Source organism: Hylaeus volcanicus, chromosome 5 (assembly GCF_026283585.1).
Source record: "Hylaeus volcanicus isolate JK05 chromosome 5, UHH_iyHylVolc1.0_haploid, whole genome shotgun sequence".
In the NCBI taxonomy this organism is placed as follows: Eukaryota; Metazoa; Arthropoda; class Insecta; order Hymenoptera; family Colletidae; genus Hylaeus; species Hylaeus volcanicus.
Window position 1 is genome coordinate 3,787,010 of NC_071980.1, and position 19,789 is coordinate 3,806,798.

General features: G+C 31.1%; 5 protein-coding genes and 1 long non-coding RNA gene across 16 annotated transcripts; 2 read left to right on the top strand and 4 right to left on the bottom strand.

Moving 5' to 3' along the window:
- LOC128877324 (uncharacterized) lies at positions 1-762 on the bottom strand. The gene is made up of 3 exons (XR_008457237.1): positions 658-762; positions 273-376; positions 1-142 (listed from the first exon to the last, which is right to left on the bottom strand). It is a non-coding gene; the product is annotated as an uncharacterized LOC128877324 (long non-coding RNA).
- On the top strand, positions 450-16,469 carry LOC128877319 (transmembrane protein 268). 9 transcript variants are annotated; one of them, XM_054124517.1, is made up of 7 exons: positions 450-643; positions 1,390-1,982; positions 2,141-2,521; positions 2,707-2,874; positions 4,396-4,591; positions 6,083-6,134; positions 16,343-16,469. In XM_054124517.1, exons 2-7 carry the CDS (start codon positions 1,395-1,397, stop codon positions 16,467-16,469), a joined length of 1,512 nt encoding a protein of 503 aa, XP_053980492.1. In that variant the 5' UTR covers positions 450-643; positions 1,390-1,394. The 9 variants fall into 9 exon arrangements, with proteins under 9 accessions (XP_053980492.1, XP_053980496.1, XP_053980491.1 ...); XM_054124516.1 differs by lacking the exon at positions 450-643 and adding an exon at positions 680-797; XM_054124519.1 differs by lacking the exons at positions 450-643; positions 16,343-16,469 and adding exons at positions 680-797; positions 7,783-7,988.
- Positions 6,968-7,786, bottom strand: LOC128877322 (UPF0449 protein C19orf25 homolog). Of its 2 annotated transcripts, XM_054124528.1 has the most exons (3): positions 7,713-7,786; positions 7,321-7,531; positions 6,968-7,197 (listed from the first exon to the last, which is right to left on the bottom strand). In XM_054124528.1, the coding sequence occupies exons 2-3, from the start codon at positions 7,439-7,441 to the stop codon at positions 6,992-6,994; spliced, it is 327 nt and encodes a 108-aa protein (XP_053980503.1). In that variant the 5' UTR covers positions 7,442-7,531; positions 7,713-7,786; the 3' UTR covers positions 6,968-6,991. The 2 variants fall into 2 exon arrangements, with proteins under 2 accessions (XP_053980503.1, XP_053980502.1); XM_054124527.1 differs by having other exon boundaries at positions 7,321-7,774.
- Positions 8,197-9,311, bottom strand: LOC128877321 (calcium load-activated calcium channel). The gene is made up of 4 exons (XM_054124525.1): positions 9,160-9,311; positions 8,987-9,064; positions 8,592-8,911; positions 8,197-8,466 (listed from the first exon to the last, which is right to left on the bottom strand). The coding sequence occupies exons 1-4, from the start codon at positions 9,218-9,220 to the stop codon at positions 8,374-8,376; spliced, it is 552 nt and encodes a 183-aa protein (XP_053980500.1). The 5' UTR covers positions 9,221-9,311; the 3' UTR covers positions 8,197-8,373.
- Positions 9,513-16,242, bottom strand: LOC128877315 (DNA (cytosine-5)-methyltransferase PliMCI-like). 2 transcript variants are annotated; one of them, XM_054124509.1, is made up of 16 exons: positions 15,580-16,242; positions 14,919-15,492; positions 14,466-14,829; positions 14,053-14,379; positions 13,821-13,973; positions 13,277-13,733; positions 13,006-13,205; positions 12,502-12,919; positions 12,090-12,413; positions 11,857-12,008; positions 11,441-11,775; positions 11,239-11,350; positions 11,012-11,161; positions 10,762-10,928; positions 10,437-10,677; positions 9,513-10,357 (listed from the first exon to the last, which is right to left on the bottom strand). In XM_054124509.1, exons 1-16 carry the CDS (start codon positions 15,701-15,703, stop codon positions 10,139-10,141), a joined length of 4,317 nt encoding a protein of 1,438 aa, XP_053980484.1. In that variant the 5' UTR covers positions 15,704-16,242; the 3' UTR covers positions 9,513-10,138. The 2 variants fall into 2 exon arrangements, with proteins under 2 accessions (XP_053980484.1, XP_053980483.1); XM_054124508.1 differs by having other exon boundaries at positions 14,919-16,242.
- Positions 16,394-19,711, top strand: LOC128877318 (uridine-cytidine kinase-like 1). Its single transcript, XM_054124515.1, has 10 exons — positions 16,394-16,610; positions 16,678-16,805; positions 17,517-17,687; positions 17,781-17,887; positions 17,972-18,142; positions 18,215-18,286; positions 18,395-18,646; positions 18,716-18,925; positions 19,025-19,210; positions 19,282-19,711. Exons 1-10 carry the CDS (start codon positions 16,558-16,560, stop codon positions 19,597-19,599), a joined length of 1,668 nt encoding a protein of 555 aa, XP_053980490.1. The 5' UTR covers positions 16,394-16,557; the 3' UTR covers positions 19,600-19,711.
- The last annotated feature ends 78 nt before the right edge of the window (positions 19,712-19,789 follow it).

The following is a 19,789-nucleotide window of genomic DNA, read 5'->3' on the forward strand; positions in this document are numbered from 1 at the left end:
CGAACCACCCCTTTCAAGGTGTTACAACATTTTTGGGACACCCTGTAAATTGTAATTTAGTTTTATATCCTATATTCCTCGCTGCAACTAGAGCTTCACGAAAAGGAGTTACCAGGTGTCCAGGCTGGTCCAGGCTAAGCTCCTAGAAATATGAATTACGATGAATTGACTGTACCACCTAGTGGAGTAGAGTGAATTCCAATGAATAAAAATATGGTAAATTCTTTGTAATTTAGATTTAAAAGGGCTTACAATTAGCCTGTCGGACATACCGTTCTTCCTGGTACTCCTCTGACCCTGAGTCCTCAAAAAGAACGAATTAATGAACTTCTGTGTAGATAAGCGCATACAATCAGTAGCTTCTAGTTTACCTTACCTATTTAGTACATACATGTATTATATACAAGTACGCATATACAGTATATTGCGTAGATAGATAGGCTCGCATGCCTGGATTTACAAAACGATGCATGCATATGCAAATTTAGTAGAAATTTAAAGATGTATACATATTTTCGCTTATCGGTGCATTAATCATATACTTAAGTATTATCAATTATTTAAGAAAAACGATAACATGTACATAATCATACGTATGCGAAAAGAGATTAGAGTAATACATTCGTGACAAATGATTATACAGGTAGATATACTAACTCATACAGTCTTATATCATATAGTATATAGTGCCTCTCGCCCCACTCTTCGTTTTCCCATCCCAATGCTGCACACCTTGATTTCGTACATTACGCACCTTTTCACCTCACGGATATGAGATAGGTCATATCACACAACAGGTAACGAAATTTCAATCATGCACTCTTGACGTCGATAACGCAGCGAATATAACATTTATATTGTTCCACGTAATTTTATCGTTACCCTTCCCCTAATACGAATTGTATACAAATATCGAGGATAAGTTTGGTCTTCTCGCATATTTTGCGGTTCCTATGCACTTACTATTCACGAAGATCGAACGATTTATAATAAATTTATAATACGGTATCCTACGATCGAAAAATGACTCGATTCAATGATTTGTTGTTTTGGCGTTTTAGGAAACTATTATATATTTTGACACATACATGTTTATACTGTAAATTGTATGTTCAGGACACTCCCTGTTTTTTTAAACCATTACTTGAAAACACTTGTCAACATATTTAAAGTATATTCTAATCACGTATCTGATTAAATTAATGCATTTTATATGAACTACTTAAATGAAAGTATGTTTGAAAAAGAAATATATGATTTATTACTGTGTGGATCAAGAAAATGTTACATTTGCTGTGTATAAACTCAGCAATAATAAACAGGCAAATTATTTATGTTTTTCATTGACCCTGATTAAATTTCTTTTCATATATTTAATTTGCTCTTCAGTAAAAATGAGTTCTCAAGAAACAACTGACAATGTACCAGAAGTTAATTCACCTAACATATCATCAAGAACAAAAAATTGGGTCCAATTTGAGGATGAAACACCTGTTAAAGATAACAGTGGCACGGAAGAGAAACCTAAAACAAATGCACCAGCTGTAATAAAACCAGAGTCGGTTACAGTAAATGTTGAAAAGATTGGGAAAACTGTTGACAAGTTAGATAATCAACGAATAAAAAACAATGAATATAGGGGTGCTGTGATATCAACTGAGTCCGTCCAGATTAATTTAGATAGGTCAGGTTTAAATCGTTCCATTACATCTGAAAGTCCAGATCTTAATTTGCCATCCGAAGTAAGAGTTTCTGATCCTAAAAGTGCATCTCTAAAAACTATTGATCTCAGAGATGTATCTAATGGTAGAAGTGCTGCAAGTAATGTTATAAGTACACCTATTGGAAATATTAGACAAGGTTTTGCCAATGGAGATACTATAGTTACTCTTTTGCCAGTTAATACCAGATGGCCATGGATTACACCAGCTAAATTTAGACCAGAATTAGTACCTGAGGAATTAATGGCTCAGGGCTTAACGGTAAATATTTTATTCAATTTGACTTCTTAATAGGTATTTTATTTTATAACAGTCCATAAAGTTATTTATCCTTGTGTCTATAAAATCTTTTCTTCTTATACAAAATTCACATTCTTATATATAATTAAATGAAAATTGTTGTCATATGTTTATTGCAGCTTACTGTAGAAGACTACGTACACATAATGGAATTGCTTGTAAATGATGTACGTTTTAATATGTACAATGTATGCTATAAAAGAATACTTGTCCTTTGGATATTTACTGCATTTATTGTACTGCTTGGCTTATTGTTTTCTGGAGTGACTGGTCTTACTTTGTTTGGCCTTGGTGTCATGTGGTTAGTCCTCAATGCTGCAGCGATATTCTTTTGCATGTTCGTCAAGATAAAATTAAACCATAATCTTGAGAAATGTATGGCTCAAGTCAACAAGCACTTACTTCGACATAAAATATTGCTTGGATTGGATGATAGAGGGAAGATTTCGTGTCATAAAGTCAATCTCTGTTTCATATACTTTGATACTACAGATTGCATCGTAAGTGTAATTAGATATTTTTGTGTTATGCATTTAATTTAAATAATCAGGGCTTAATATGTTTTGTAATAGTTTCTTTTTTTATTTATCGTTGATGTACAAATATACTACTCAGTATTACAAGCACTATATTTGTATAGTTAAATTGATGAAATATATATTTGATATAATTTATTTCATGATAGAAAAAGCTACAAGAAGTAATAGAACGAGAAGAACGCGAAGGAAGAGTAATTGGCGAAGATGGAAATTCTGAGATGCGTCGAAAAAGGGAATTACAACAGCGAATGGATATCGATGATAGCGACATTGTGATACAAGGCAATACGACCACCAGAATTTCTCGTAAACAGGTAGGCACCTTTGCATCAGGTAATTATACTATTTTTATTAAGTTTATATATATATATATATATTCAATGCAATGATTCTTTTTTCTATATGTTTTATAAAAATGAATTGCTTCCTCTGTCTTAATTGTAAATTTTTATAATAGTATTTTTTTCCTAAAATGAATTGAAACCTATCAGGGTAAAAGTGAACAAGTATTCTGCCGTTATGTACAACGTTGGGCAAAGGATTATTTACGTCGACGTTTGGACTGGACAGTTGACGAAGAAGGTGGAAATCCTTCTTCACCTCGCCACTTAGCATCAGCTTTATGTCCATGTCAATATATAGAAGAATGGCTTCGCAATAAACCGCATGTCCGAGGCAGAGATTTCTGTCCTAGCTGGAGTAATTTTCTTAAAGATAGGGGCATTTAAAATAATATTGTTTAATATGGATATAAAGCTATTTTCCCACTTAAATGACGAGACTGCAATATACAACACATTAAGAAGTCGAACGTTTACTTAAATTGGTAGACATAGTACGAATGTAATTTAGAGTTTCGATACACATACTTATAGTCGATTATCAAGCGATTTTTTCAATCGTACCGTCGTCACGTCACTTAGGTGTAAGAGCAGCTTAAAAGTGAAAATCAGTATTGTTCTCGATAATTTTGAAAAGTTTTAAAAAAGCTGACATTATTTTACTGATGACGTTTTAAAATTATTTTTATAGTAAAAATGTTATGGAAATTAGAGACTCTACATTGCATAAAGAAATATATAGCGTTAAAACTGAAAAATCTATTAAAAAACTCTGACAGTTTCATAATTCTATAATTATAGATATCGTAAATAGTACTATTAAAAATGGGTGAATAATCAAAATTTACATTAGTAGAGATAAGCTATATGAGATATTAAAGTTACTTTACGTTATTAATCATTTTTTATTTAACTGTACAGTACTTCATGTACTCAGTACTTTTTTTAGAATCGTTACATACTCTTTGTTAGTGAATTGGATTATCAACATTGAACACAGATACATATATTCTATGTTCTTTCAAATAAAATTTGTTTTACTAGATTAATTTGTTGACCACTACAATACTGAAGATTTAATATACAATTAAAAATTTGTATAAAGATTGTATAAATGACATGCATGTATATGTTGCAAGTTTTTCTTTAGTATTTTGTATCATTACTAATGGTGTACTGTATATAGTATTCGGATGTTGATAACTTAGGACTATGAATTTAATAGAATATGTATGTAGCAAATATTTTTGTAAAATGGTGAATGATATACAGTTTCTTAAGAAACTTTACTTCAAAAAGTACTTAAAGAATTAAAGTACTTACAATTTTTAAGAAATAGTATGTAGTTATGTATTTACATACAGCAATATATAGCGTTTAAATGCAACAGATTTTTTAACCGTGCACCTTATTTTCGGTGCAAGAGACATGGATTTTATATTTTTTTCGTTACTTTGATCCTAGGTATTGAATGATGATGGTATGTGTTGACAGGAACGGGCGGAGTTGCTGCTGCTGAGGTATGCATCTCGATGGGCACATCACTTTGTGCGCCGCAGACTTGATCTGGTTATAGACTCGCAAGAACGTAATAGAGACATCGCGGGTCTATCGGTTCCACCACGACATTGTGTCTCCGCCCGTTGTCCTTGTCAATTCATTGAGGACCATCTCAAATACAAGCCTAGAGGCAAGTTAATATTTCGTACATTTTTCTTAATGCCGAATTTTAGTGGTAAATAACTAAGGCCACAAACTGAATTACAATTTTAAACACTTGAATTAAATTGATTAGTTACATGTTCCTAATATCTATTTTTCAATTTTTCACGGGCAAAGTATTTTTTTGTGGAAACATGGAAAAGTACCTTGACGTATTTATATTATGTATATATGTAATATTTGACTGAATCCGCATATTTTGCATATGACAAATTTCTGGAGTTCATTCACACTGTTGTACTTCGCTATTAACTAATACAAGTTAACATTCTCCATTTTACAAGGCACAATGGCACATTATGTTCAATGTAAGAAATAATAGAAAGTATAGATTATACATGTTATTAGTCTAAGTAAGAAAGATGAATAATCATTCCATTATTACCATTATTTTTTATAAATTGAGTTGTTATAATTTTTGCAACATGTTTTTTAATATATGTTGCAAGAATTATAACGAAGTTGATGATATTACACATATGTGTAATAATATATAATATTTCAAAATTGATACTGAAAAATTACGTACGATTTGGAAACAATTTTACTTCATTGATTTGAGTCGTTATTTTTATTTTAAAGGAAGCATAATTGTTATATTACCGACGTTTAAAGCAATTTATATTATTACAAGTAAAAACTTGATACTAAACAATTTTTAAGTATTTTGTAATTATTGCGAATAAGTAATCATTCAATATGTTGTAAAGAGTATACAACATTGAACTTACATATCTCTTAATTCCGTCCTAATTGAATATATTGATACATTATATAAGAATATAATTAATATATTGTATACTTTTGTATTCCGTTTGAAAATACTTAACATCTGTAAATGAACAGGACTGTTCTACTTTTATATATATATATATAAAAAAAAAAAAAAAACGAATGTAAAGCACTTTTATATAATTGTTAAAAATGTTACAAATAAAGATAAGTATATAATATATATTTTGTTTGGTGAGGGTATAACTGTATTTTTGTAAGAAGCCTTTTCATTAAAGTAAAATAACTACTGCATACAAAACTTATTACTCAATCGTAGTTACCGAGTGTACTTTACGTTATATTTTCTAAAATATAGGTATTTGTTACTAACCACTGACTAATTCAGGGATTACTTGCATGCAGCTGGACAAAAGGCGATAAACTTTGATATTTTATCTCGACCACATTTTGTCAGTACATGAAAATCATTCAGTAAATAGTATCGTGTAAGTATTGTGCAATTTGAATCTTTGTCATGCATATTTAAACAAACACAATCCATGTAAAGTAGGTCCATAGTTTTGTAGATTAAATTTATTTGTGTGTGTGTGTGTGTATGTCTCACAAATGTATATAACACAATTAGATATTTTCTTTTATAAAACTTCTAATCGTTATAATCACATAGTCCTTTATATTATTTAATTGAAATTGCTAATTTAGAATATTTGCATGATTTTTTCAGGATATCCACCTGGCTTTACATGGTGTGCTTATCTTAATGATCCACTAGTTAGGTATGATGTTACATCAGGCATTCCTAATTAACAATTTTAATGATGCACAACAGTATTTTTTAAAGCATTTTCAAAGAAATAAACATATTAATAACATTATCATATTTACTAAAATGATTTTTAATACTTTTGAACTTTAAATACAACAAAATTTATATCTTATAAAAAAATACTTTTGAAATCCATATGGAATGAAAATATGTGATTAATGAACCAGTACATTTGAGCAACTAAAAATTCACACGATATATATGTAGTTTTCTATATCGTGAAACTTTATATCACTATATATATATGTTTAAACTAAAGTATATATTTTAATATCTACAAAGTATGTATACCATAAAATACATTATATTTCTTGTTGCAATATAGTGCCTTTGAATATATATCACCTATTAATTCTATGATCTTTTTTAATATTATGAATTATAACATTTATATTTAGGTCACTATGTAATGATGAAATCATTCATCACATTTATATAGTATACAAGTTGTAGGTATTGAAACAGTGATTATTGTTGGTAGCATTCTGTTTAGTATATATATGTACACAATGTAAAAGAATTACTATTATGTGACCTTTATTTTTATACAATGCTAATTGTATGTATCTTACAGTGATAAAAATATTTCATGTACAAACATTATATTATTATGTCATAGTCATACATAAGTATTAACATTTTTAAATGCGACTATTAGCAAAACTATTTTGTACAAGCAGCTAATTTACATTGTATAATATTAATAATTAAGATAGTTAGAATTAAATTAAGAATTGATACTGTACATTAAATTTGTCTTTACAAGAAGTAATATCTACACAACTTAAATATAATTTTAAAAATGATTCATGTTATCAAAGCAGCGTGTGCTTGTTTCTTAATGTCATCTGCTAGTTTACTTATTTCCTTAGTGTCTGCCTTCAAATGTTGTTCTTTTCTTTCAAGAGTTGTTTCCAAATGTTTTAATTGCTGTTTTATATTTAGATATGTTTTAACCTTCTGATATGTATCAGAAGTATCTGTATTTAATGAACTTTCCTCAGCATTTTCATCTGGAAATAAAATATTAAAGATATGCAAAATTTTGCATATAGTTGTGATAATTTAAAATATATACAACATTCTTTTAACCCTGGTTTCAACATTTTTAATAATGATACAGAAGATACTCCAACCTTTATTTATTATTTTAAATGCTATATCATCAATAGCAGCATTATTGAGATCCTCTAGTATATGTTCAGGATCAGGAATGTGAGGTCTTGGTGGCAAATTACTCTTTTTATTGCTGAACATATTGACTTAATATTACTCAATTTGCTTCATTTGTATTTTATTTTGAATAATTATACACATGGATAGATTGATTAATATTCATATAACAATCTGTAACAAGACAAACATATGCACAATACATAAGTTATATTGGATAACCTTAAATTCAGACATCTTTGTTTCGCAGTCCTATCACTGAATATTGAACACTAAACTTGTTTTAGTTTAAAAAATAGTAAAAACAATACACAAATGTCAAGAGTAATGTTATTTATTTATAATTATTAGTTACAAAATAAAATGGTCTCTAGGAAATATTTTCCCGTTATCTTTGCTTCACTTTGATTCGTGTATACTTACAGGCCGTGTCTATGAGTGCATATGGTCGAAGGTTGAAACCATGTTCGCGGCGTCTCCTACCAACTTCGTTTTTATATGCATATGCAGAGTACCGCCAAATTTAAAGAAGGTGAACCAGAAACATTGCACTTTCTCCAGTCTATCTTATAAAAAATATAAATGCCATCAAAAATAAAATATAATTAGAAACAGAAACGAATAACATTCAACAAATTGTTCATAGTATCTCATATACTATATACTTTTATAATAATAAAAGTATCAATATGTGTTGATTCTAATTCTATGTCACCATATTTTCATTTATTTGTAAACGAGAAAGATTGCAGTATTTTATGCAGTCAATTATAACAGAGCAGTATTAAATATATATTTGTTGTATGTGAAGTAAATAATTTTGTCATGTATAATATTCACATTGAGAATACATTAAATTTTGTATTTTCACTTTAATATATACTAAACAATATCTTTTAGTGTTAGTCACTTGTCAACTAAAAAAGTAAGCATTGTAGAAAAATTCATCAAAATTTACATTATAATTACATAATCATCATGCATTATTAAATAATGTATTCACTATTTTTCTAAATTTATTTAAATTGTTGAGGTGGAGGTCCAAAAATACTTCCACTTTGTTTACTTGCAGTTCTAGATGGAGCAAATCCAAGCATTTTTTGAATATTCTGTAAATAATAAATGCAGCTTTTAGTTAATATAACTATTTCTTATGAAAATAAATATAACATTCACACCCAGTAATTTTAAAATTTATTTTATAAAACAAATATATATGTATATATTTATATACCTGTCTAATACTCATAGTGCAAAGTATATACAGAAAGATAAATGAACATTCTGTATAATCATCGCCTGGAAGATTTCTGTGTGATAAACCCTGTATCCAACTGATTGGAATGAAAGGCAACCTTGCTACAACTCTTCCATCAAATATACTATTAAACATGCTAAGAAGAGCAGTAAATGCAAATCCAATTGCAAACATTGATTTCATCTTCACGAGAGACAAATCCCTATTGTTATTTTTTAATCGTTCTTCCTCTCGTTCAATTTTTTTCTTCTGTTGCTTATCCAATGAATCCCCATGTGCTTCCTTTCTCTTTTCCACTAAAATCAGTTTTGTTTAATTATGGAATGGACTTATTAAAATTTTTAAATAGTCATTATTATTTGGAAACTTACGTTTTTTACTTTGTTTCTCTACTTCAGCTTTCAATTTTTGATATTTTTCCGTCCTATAAACCATTAACCATGTCAAACCTATAAATAAAATTGTGTTACATAAAAAAAAAAACAACACAAAAATAACCATATAACCTCTAACTGAAACTAAGTGATATATGAAAAATTGGTACCTTCTCCTAATAAAGCTGTACAGACACTAATAAATACAATTAAGATAGTGTCTGCCCACATATTAATAGAAAAAATTTATTAGATAAAGCTTCAATTATTTAGACATATAGTCTGTGTATTATTGCGTTGGAAAATCCAACTGAATCCAATGCCGTATCTGATAAGTGATACGAAGAGATACAAAATCTTGAATAACTGTGAATGGGTACAAAATTAATTTCTATTATATATTTTCTAGTTACAAATATTTTTACGTTCATAAAAATAATAAAAGAACATTTATAAACTAGATGAAACTAAAAAAACAAAAAGTAAGAGGAATTGAGTAATTACAGATATATGATTTCATTCTAAAGTCTTTATTTCATAATAAATATTCCTTGTTATTTTATCATTTTATTTGACATTATGTCTCTTTTAAAATTATACCGATAAACAATCCTATCATTAACATATAATTGTAGAAAGTTACAATATATACACATGATATAATAATGGTAAAATCAAATTTTTGTAGAAAAACAAAAATTGAAAACTATTTTAATAATATTAACATAAAATACTGATTTTTACCCTGAAGAACTTTGTATCGAATTAAATGTTGCACCCTTTACCCTTTGTAGGTGATCGACGCATGTACGCGCTTAGTCGTTCTTTTGTATACATACATATATATATGTATACTTATATTTGCATATTATACAGGGTGAGTCTTATAACGTGACGACCTCAAATAACTCGTAAGGTATTCGTTGTACGACAAAATTTTTCAAACAAAAGTATACATCATATAATACTTTTGGTCACGTAAATCGTAAAAGGAACGAAGTATCTACGTATGTTTACCGAAAACATATTGGTAAATTTATGTAGATGGAAAAAGATATTCATAACATTATGCTACCATTAAGATTGAATGCAATATCTTAAAAATTTGCTATAAATAGTCCTAATATTATTTTCAGTTATTAAAACTGTCTAACTTTTATCTTCTAGTTGTTGAATGCTTTCGTATTTTAAACATTTTCTAATCTCAAAACCGAGAGCTGCACCTAATGGTGGTGGAACAGCATTACCGATTTGGCGATGTTTATCAAGTATGTTTCCATAAAATCTGAAAGAATCCGGAAAACCTTGCGATCTAGCACATTCTCTTACACTTACAACTCGGGTTTGTTCAGGATGTAAAACGCGGCCCTGTAAATAAATGATAAAGTAATATTTTTCGATATAGATGTAAAGAATACAGATTTTGATTAAAGAAAATAATATTGACCTGTTTACCCATTGGTTCTGGATTAGTAATAGTAGTGCCGAAGAATCCATCCCATTCTAATCTACCATATAATCCCGCCCAGTGGTTATGACGGTTTCCAGTGTGAGGTAAACACCATGGAATCAAAGTTCCATATTGTCTATCTATAGGATCACACGGTTTGCGTTCACAACAGCTGCATACTCCACGAAATGCCCCAGTTGAACTTTTACCGGCCTTCTTATCATGATGAGTATATTCTCTACAATACAGATGCATAAAGAATTTACTATGCAGAATAACTATTTATTTTATGTATAGAAAACTATGAATTAATTATACTTACAATTTTTTTGAGTATGTTCCATCGCTTAGACGTATTGCAATGTTTGGCAAGTCTCGCCAATCAGATCCGCTTGCAGTTGGAATGTGTGCTATTCGAGCTTCGACTAGTGGTGCCATATCTTTGCAAATGTGGTCTCTTAATATAGTATCAAGCTGTTTAGGTCTCACCTATGTACGAGAAGTGTGGGATATTATTTAAAAAAATTTGTGAGCAATATTATTTGATTAATAAATAATAATTTGGACTTCACTTTTCTTTGAAAATGGGATATCGGTTCATCTTCGTACGCCATTTCTTCTTTGTTCCAACCATTACGAATATTAGGTAAATCAGACATTGCATCGCGAACACTGATAGTTCTATACGGCGCCGACTCCATCCAATCACAATTTGATGAATACTGCAAAGAAAAAGAGAAATTATTGAATTCATACGGATAAATTTCAGAATTCTTATGTCAATTTGGTTATATCTTACTTTTCTATTATCTACAATAACGCTTAATTGACATGCCCGTTTGCTAAATACATGGGTTGGTTCTGGATATTTTGGAAGTATCTCTCCAGGTGCAGCAGCTAATATTATAAGTCTAAAATATATAAATGACAAATAAAATAACAAAGTACACAAACAAGGATTATTTACATTAATTTATTGATACAATTTGAGTTTTACGTACCTTCTTCTTGTTTGTGGTATACCGTAATTTCCAGCTTGCAGAATACCAAATGTACATTGGTAACCCATTCGTACAAGGCATCTTAATGTCAATTTGAGTACCATACTTCTTTTAAAAGAAACGAAGTTTCTAACGTTTTCCATAACAAAAAATTTGGGTCTATAATAATCACAATAAGACAAACACGATACTACTAGAGAATTCTTAAATAACGAATATTGCCGTGAATTAAAACGGTTCATGCCACTGAAGCCTTGACAAGGCGGTCCACCGCATAATAATTCTACTTCGCCTTTTTGAGGTAAACGTTGTCCAATATTGTTACAATGTTCACCCTACAGATACATAAAAATATATTTCAGACTTGCATGCAATCTATACAATTTTCCAAAATTTATATTCTCAATTGTACATACATTCATAACTTTTCGCAGAAGAACATTGCAATCTTCACAGAATACCGTTGTATCAGGATTATTGAGTCGATAAGCACATGCAGCGGGTTCATCTTTTTCAATTGCCCATCGATTGTTTGTAATACCAGCTTGTCGTAATCCTTCAGATAATCCTATAATATAAATTTTAAATTAGAAAAGTCTCAGTTATCCAATTTCATACAAATGTAGTGAAATTTAAGGTTTATACTAACCACCACAACCAGCAAAAACGTCTAACGTTTTTAACTTCTTTGACACAACAAAATAATCTACTGGTTTTTCAATTGTTTTCTTAGTATCGCAGGTCTCCAATTGTTTGTTTTTACACTTTGCTTTTCCTTTTCCTTTGCCAGGTTTTCCAATATTCATAGCATGATTTGGTGGATCACCAAATGTTTTTTCTGAAACGTTATAAGCTTGAGAAAAGTAAAATCGATTCGGACCACCAGCCGTCCATTCTTCCACAGATTGGTCCAAGTTATCTGAATATGCTAGATAACATTTTCCTACTACCTCTGAAAACTTAACATCACAAACTGAAAAAGAAAAGTTGACAAAATTAATGAAACTCATTCAGTTGATTTATATAATTTAAGAACTATTACATATATTTAACATTTCTACCTTCGTCGCTCCAGTATACCATATTAAGGTCAACTTGTTGCATTAACGTCAGTCCTTTGTGTGTGTTTTCTGGTCGATACATTTTATTTATTTTAATCCATATATCTGACGAAGCAACTAGTTTATTATTGGTCGTTGCGTATATTGCTTTAATGTAACCAATATGAAATGGTTCAGGTGTATCATAATTTGAACCTTTAACGTGATCTGAAGACTTTCGGTAATATTCAGGATACATATCTTCATCCACTTTCCCCTTTTTTATTTTGGAAGCAGTATGATATGTTGATGTATATTTATATTTTATCGCTCCTGGCGATAAAAATACGGCTGATCCAACTTTAAATTCCTCATCTTTGTATTTTACCATATTGTATGTTACTTCTTTATTACTTTTCTCTTCTTCTTTGCCAAAAACCTAAAATAAACGAACATTTCGTTTTTTATCCAAATTTAAAGTCAAGAGTATAGTTAAAGAGACATTTAAAATTCCATTTTTCAAACCTTTGGTGTATAAAAGCACTGTAATGCAGTAAAGCGCACACAAGCAGGACAAAATCGATGACTGATTTCTTTTCGTTGGCATACAGCATCTAGAGGAGGATCTTCAAAACGAGCTGTTTCTGGTGTGTACAGTTTTTGATAAAAGAATGTTTTTCCATCAATATTCTGTATGTTATCTTCTGGTAATATGTCTGCATTACCTGAAATGTAATTATATAATTAAATATAAATGCACATTATATTACATCAATTATGGATAGCATAATTTTACCTAATTGACTCCAGTTTTCTGGACTATTTTTATAAATAACCGTGGCTTTGGATTTAACTGAAGTAAATGGTACATTGTCACATTCGTCAAGTAAGAACAATTCTGAAGGATCTGATGTTTCTCCAAGAACAGTATCACTACCCCTCCTAAACCAATTTGCGTGACACCATCTTGCACCATTCTTATCTTCCCACATATACATAACTTTAGCTATTTGCAATGGTACAGTGGGATCATTTGATTCGATCAATACATAATCATTTGTTTTTATTTCTTCATCAACTACAATTACTGACTTATAGAATGTTCTTCGACCATCGTCTATAATTGGTTTTCCAACCCATGTAATTTCCTTCTCTACATGTTTAAATTCCTTCAAAATCATTTTCTGTGTAATTTTTATGTCTTCCATTAAAGTTTCATTAAACTCATCTTCCTGATCTGAATCATCAGCTTCCTAAATTTATAAAAATGAAATACATATTTGGTAAATATTAATTTGTCTCAGTTATTGAAAAACTATTCTTTCATTAAAATGTGTTACTTGTATAGCCATATTTGGACATCTTCTTTTATTGCAAGCTTGTTTACTCTTACCAGACCCACCAAACTTAGTCATATCTTTACAAGCAGAACAAGCTCCACAATCAGGTTGTTGACAAGTTTCACATACTCCACATCTATGCCTTTTAGGTATCTATTAAAAATGTAGTATGTAATAATTAAATGTATAACATACAAATTTTATAAATCTTAAAAAAATATGGATTACATACCGATACATCTTTCTCATTATTTGTAGCTAGTTGATCAGAGAAAAACGTTTCAAACATATTATTAACTAATTTTGTAGTTGTAGCTTTTGTCCAAGAAATTTTCTTATTTTTTTGATCTTTAGATTGTGTTCTTCGCAATGCAATTCTTTTGTTAAGGGTTACACCTGCAAGTGTTACAAGTGCTCGCATGCAGGAACTTGTAATTAGTAGAGGATCTTCTGGTCTTGCAGATGCATCAAAAGAAATAACTCGATCACAAATAAACTGAGCATATCGTAATAAGGAATCTTCTGTAAATCTAGATAATCCTTTGGGTGGAACTATAGTCTAAAAGAATGTACACATGTGTGTAGGTAAAAATTACAGTATTTTATACTATTTTAGGTATTTAGTTTTCCATAACAAAATGTTACCTGTAACTTATTTAGTAAATCTTCATAAGTAGGATTAATTTCATCTAATAAAAATTCTATAACTATCTTGCTCATATAAATTTTTTCTTTTACAGAATCCATAAATGGTGCATATGCTTCAGCAGGTTCCATTAATATATATTCTGCAAATGCTGTAGTGAATCCTACAAGTGCTAATTCACCACCATCAAAACCAGACACCCACCACTCATTTATTGGTCCCATATCTTTTGTAGGCACACCTCCTTCTGGACAGGCATTTTCTTCATATATAGGTTTCATATAGCCAGAGAAGTAAAGAACCACATTTTTTTCAATCAGACCAGTGTCAAAAGAACACAAATGCCCATTTTTATCATATACACTACAAAAAGGAAGAACAACATGAAATTAAATTTTATATCTTAAAAAATCTGCATTTGCAATTTGTATATTCATGGCAGAATAACTTACCAAAAGTCAGTTATTTTATTTTGGGGTCTCTCATCGCCTTCATGAACCATAGTTTCTTCTCCTGTAAATAAAGATAACTTTGGATCTGTTAATGCAATAAGTTCTTCTTCTGCTCCATTGGGATGACCTGGATATATCTTTATATCAGCACTTGTTAACTTTTGACGACAATATTCACACTTTTGATGAATATTAACAGGTTTCTGAAATAATGTTTTTGATTCCTCTATGTTAATATTATAATTTTCTGTTTTAGTCCTTTTAAGGGTATTGTTTTCAGTCTCATCATTTAGTTCTTGTTGCTCTTGAATCAATTCAGTTTCAGATTTAACATTATGTGTTATGTTTTCTACAGTTTTTGTCAACATAGGAGCCTTTGATTCCAATTCTTCAGCTATATCGCTTTTCCTTTTAGTGGGTTTCTTTGATTGAGTGTTTTGGTTTAATGATCTAGTTTTATTAGCATTTTTATTAACTTTGTGCAAATTTTTTATAACTTCTGTGTTAATATATTTTCCATTGCGAAGTTTTTTTCTACCTTTATTTGATTCTTGAAGTATCGTAGCTTCAATGACTGATGAATTAGAAATAAATTTAATCTCTTTATCATTTGAATTGTTCTCTGTATTTGTTTCCACGTTATTGTGTTCAAATATTTTACCTGTGTTTTTGTTCTCCTTCATAACATCCCCATTCAAAGACATTTGATGTCTTTCTATATCATCTGTCTGTGCTTGCTTCTCTGCCTCATAATTTTCACTATTTGTTATGATAGCCGGCATCATGTTAAATGAAGCTTATTTTCACCGAATTTTTGTTGTAAAACTTGTCTTTTACAAATTATGAATTCTTACATTTAAATCGCATTCGTAATATTAGGGAAAGTTACAAATGAACACCGATAAACATCTTCTTTCATACTTTTACAGATGCATAATCCACGCGTAACGGTAATTTACTGTCGGTAAATATTAACCATGTAAGTGATGGTGTACCGCCAAAATTTGTCAAAGCCGATTTACATGAAGACTCCATGCTTAGGCTAAATGTACTGTATGAACTCAAATTTTTATAGGTGAAACTTTACACGATCTAGAATTTACACGATCTTTACACGATTCAGAATTAAATTAACGATTCCTGTATTTGATTGGTTCTATGTCTCGCTTTAAAATATTGATTATACGTCCAATTGATGACTGATTTTAACCTTTGCCTAGAATAAAGGAGAAGATAATGGATTTTAAATACCAAATGTTTCAAAGTAATTCTTAGAGTATTTGTTATTCAATAGAGACTTATATATAGATTAAAAATATCAAAATTTATTATTATAATAGAATAAATATTCGAAATAGTGATCTGTTATGAACATTAGATATTGCAGACGATCTAACAAGTATTCGAAACTATTGTGGTTTAAGAACATCAGCGTTAGGTGGCGAAGTGTTCCCGTGCACTTGGTCGACTGTCGTCACTTGTCTTCGCAGTTGCAATTTCTGTCAAATCAGTAAATCATTTGAAAAACAGAAATCGTCATTGGATGCATGAGAGTACAGAACTCGTCGAAGCGGTATCGCAACGCAAAAGGTGTAATCGCGTGGATTCACGTTAAAATTCCTTGCACGTGATCAGGAATATGGCAGCTAAGATGAATCATTTCGATCCACCGAGTTCAGCGAGTTCCGAGAGGTAAGCAACGTTTCGTTGTTGATAGGTTTCCTCGGTAAAAACAAATCGATTTTTTTGTCTAATTCAGCGATGACGGGGAAGTTTGCTTTGACGACCGAGAAATCTTTCTCGACGAGATGTGTGAAGATGCTGAACACATCAGACGTTCAGACATAGGGACACCTACTCCGCAATCTCCTCGGCCACCTTCCACGGGTAAAATAATTGTTTCATTTATCCTTATTAATACTCGAAGTGATCTTCTAATGTTATTTGAGCCATTCATGGTCTGGTTCTTCATGATTGATTTTAATCAAGGCTTTCTGGCATAAGCTGTGTCGTTTGGGTAAAATATGCTGTTTCACCAGCGGTGTACCCAGCTTCTTCAGGGGTCAAATGTTTAGTATACATATCAGTAGTTCATATATCAATTTAATCAGTGTATCATTTATGTGTCAACTCTAAAGAAATTAGCTGCAATGCTCGGAGTACCTTATCTATAGGATGTGGCTTATACCAGGAAGTCTCAGTTAATATCAACTATTTCTAATGTTGATTTTTCTTAAATATTCGTACGGCATCTTGTTTTTGCAAGCATTGGTGTTTGTCATATATTTTGGTAAAAGTTAGATTGTCTGCTAATTATTTACAGACTCAATGATTAGGAGTACTTGTATTTGGCAGACAGGATGCACTTGGTTTACCAATGTAGAAAAATTGCATAATTTACAGAAGATGACCAAGAATTTCAAAAGTATCATTCCTAGTTACCTCTATCATTCCTTAATGTTTCTGTTTCTGTTTCTGTTTCTGTTTCTGTTACATATAACAATGATGTGCCTTAGAATTCTTCAAAATTTTGTTTCTTTCCTTCCCTTTATTAGATATATATGTTTTCTGTTTACAAAGTCTATAATTCTTTAACAGGTTCTCAGAGATCACCAAGATCGCGAAGACAACGTACTACCAGTTTGTCACAGTCTAATAAAAAGACTGCTTCAGAATCCATCCTTAGAAGTAAAACTAGAACGATATACACGGCTGGTAGACCACCATGGTATAATTCGGCAGGACAGCAAGTAGAACCTTTTATAATAGGTTGGTAATATCTATCTAAGATACATATTTAGTAACGTTAATTTCAAACAGTATAATTATATGTACTTGGTGTTATTATTAGTTTTATTTCAGGTATTTGTGGAGGCAGTGCATCTGGCAAAACCACAGTCGCGACAAAAATTATAGAATCCTTAGATGTACCATGGGTAACGCTTCTAAGTATGGATTCATTTTACAAAGTACGAAAAGTTATCATCTCTAGTTATATGTATTGATTAGTGTTAAAAATAGGCGAACGGCGATATAAATAATTTCTGGTGTAGGTGCTGAACGAAAAACAACACGAAATGGCTGCATATAACGAATACAACTTTGATCATCCCGACGCTTTTGACTTTGAGCTTCTTAAAAGTACACTACAACGTTTGAAAGAGGGCAGAATGGTGGAAGTTCCTATTTATAATTTTGTAACGCATAGCAGAGAAAGTAGAACCGTAAGTTGATTTGAAGAAAGGTGTGTTTAGTAAGCACTGAAAGTGTACATCATATTTTTTCTCCTTTCAAAGAAAACAATGTATGGTGCCAATGTCATTATATTTGAGGGAATATTGACTTTCTACAATGTCGACGTTTTAAAGGTAAGCCGATCTAGTATCAGTAAAGCAGGATCAGCGGATTGATAAACACAGTAAGGTACGAAAGCAAAAAACAAATTACCACTGATCTGCTTTCTTCGATTGGCCAAGATGTGCGACATGAAGGTATTTGTCGACACTGACGCTGATGTGAGGCTTGCGCGTCGATTACGTAGAGATATATCTCAAAGAGGGAGGGACTTGGAAGGTGTTTTAAAGCAGTACAGTACCATGGTACAACCCGCTTTTTACTATTATATAGCGCCATTAATGGTTCACGCGGACATTATTGTGCCACGTGGTGGAGAAAATGAAGTTGCGATTGAGCTTATTGTACAGCATGTACATACACAACTGCAGTTGGTAAGATAGACTGTTTTTCAAAACTCTGTCTTACACGACGCGTTTTTTCATTATCGCTTCCTATTTTAGAGGGGTTTCAAACTCAGAGAAAAATTAGCTCATTCGTATATTGGTCAGCCATTGCCATCTTCTCTCTACCTGCTTCCAGATACACCACAAGTTAAGGGTCTACACACATTTATAAGGAATAAAGAAACGTACAGAGACGAATTTATATTCTACTCCAAACGTTTAATACGTTTAGTTATCGAATATGCGTTATCTCTTTTACCTTTTGAAGTGAGTACTATCAAACATTGTATCGACTGTATGAAGTACAAACCATGTTAGAGATTTTTCTTCATATTATTATTTACATTTATCTTGGGGTGTTTAAAGGACGTGACTGTAGAAACGCCTCAAGGTGTGTTTTATCAAGGAAAGCGTGGTGCTACAGATAAAATATGTGGTGTTTCTATTTTGCGCGCTGGCGAAACCATGGAACAAGCTGTTAGGGATGTGTGCAAGGATATAAGAATAGGAAAGATTCTTATACAAACGAACCAACAGACCGGAGAACCAGAGGTATTTACAATTCATTTACAGTCTTTTCTTTTCATTAGGATCCCAATGTCAGTTACTGAATTTTATTATAGCTTTACTACCTTCGATTACCAAAGGACATTAGAGACTATAAAGTGATACTGATGGATGCGACAGTAGCAACAGGTGCAGCCGCCATCATGGCTATCAGAGTCTTACTGGACCATGACGTTGCCGAGGAGAACGTGCTACTCGTATCTTTACTCATGGCTGAGTCTGGTGTACACTCTATCGCTTACGCGTTTCCACGTGTGAAAATTGTGACGTCCGCCTTAGATCCTGTGATAAACGAGAAGTTCTACGTGTTACCAGGCATCGGTAACTTCGGAGATCGATACTTCGGAACCGAACCATCTACGATTGAGAACTGACGTAAGCGAAGAAGATTTCAGTCTCAAATTTACATAATTATTTAATCTGTTATTCCAATTCAAATACAGTCGTCTCTTATATCTTTAATAGAATTTATGTTACACTCGTGAACATGTGTAATATTCATACTGTCCAATTACCTATGTCCATCCATGTGCAAACCAGTCTGACAATTACTGAAAAATACTG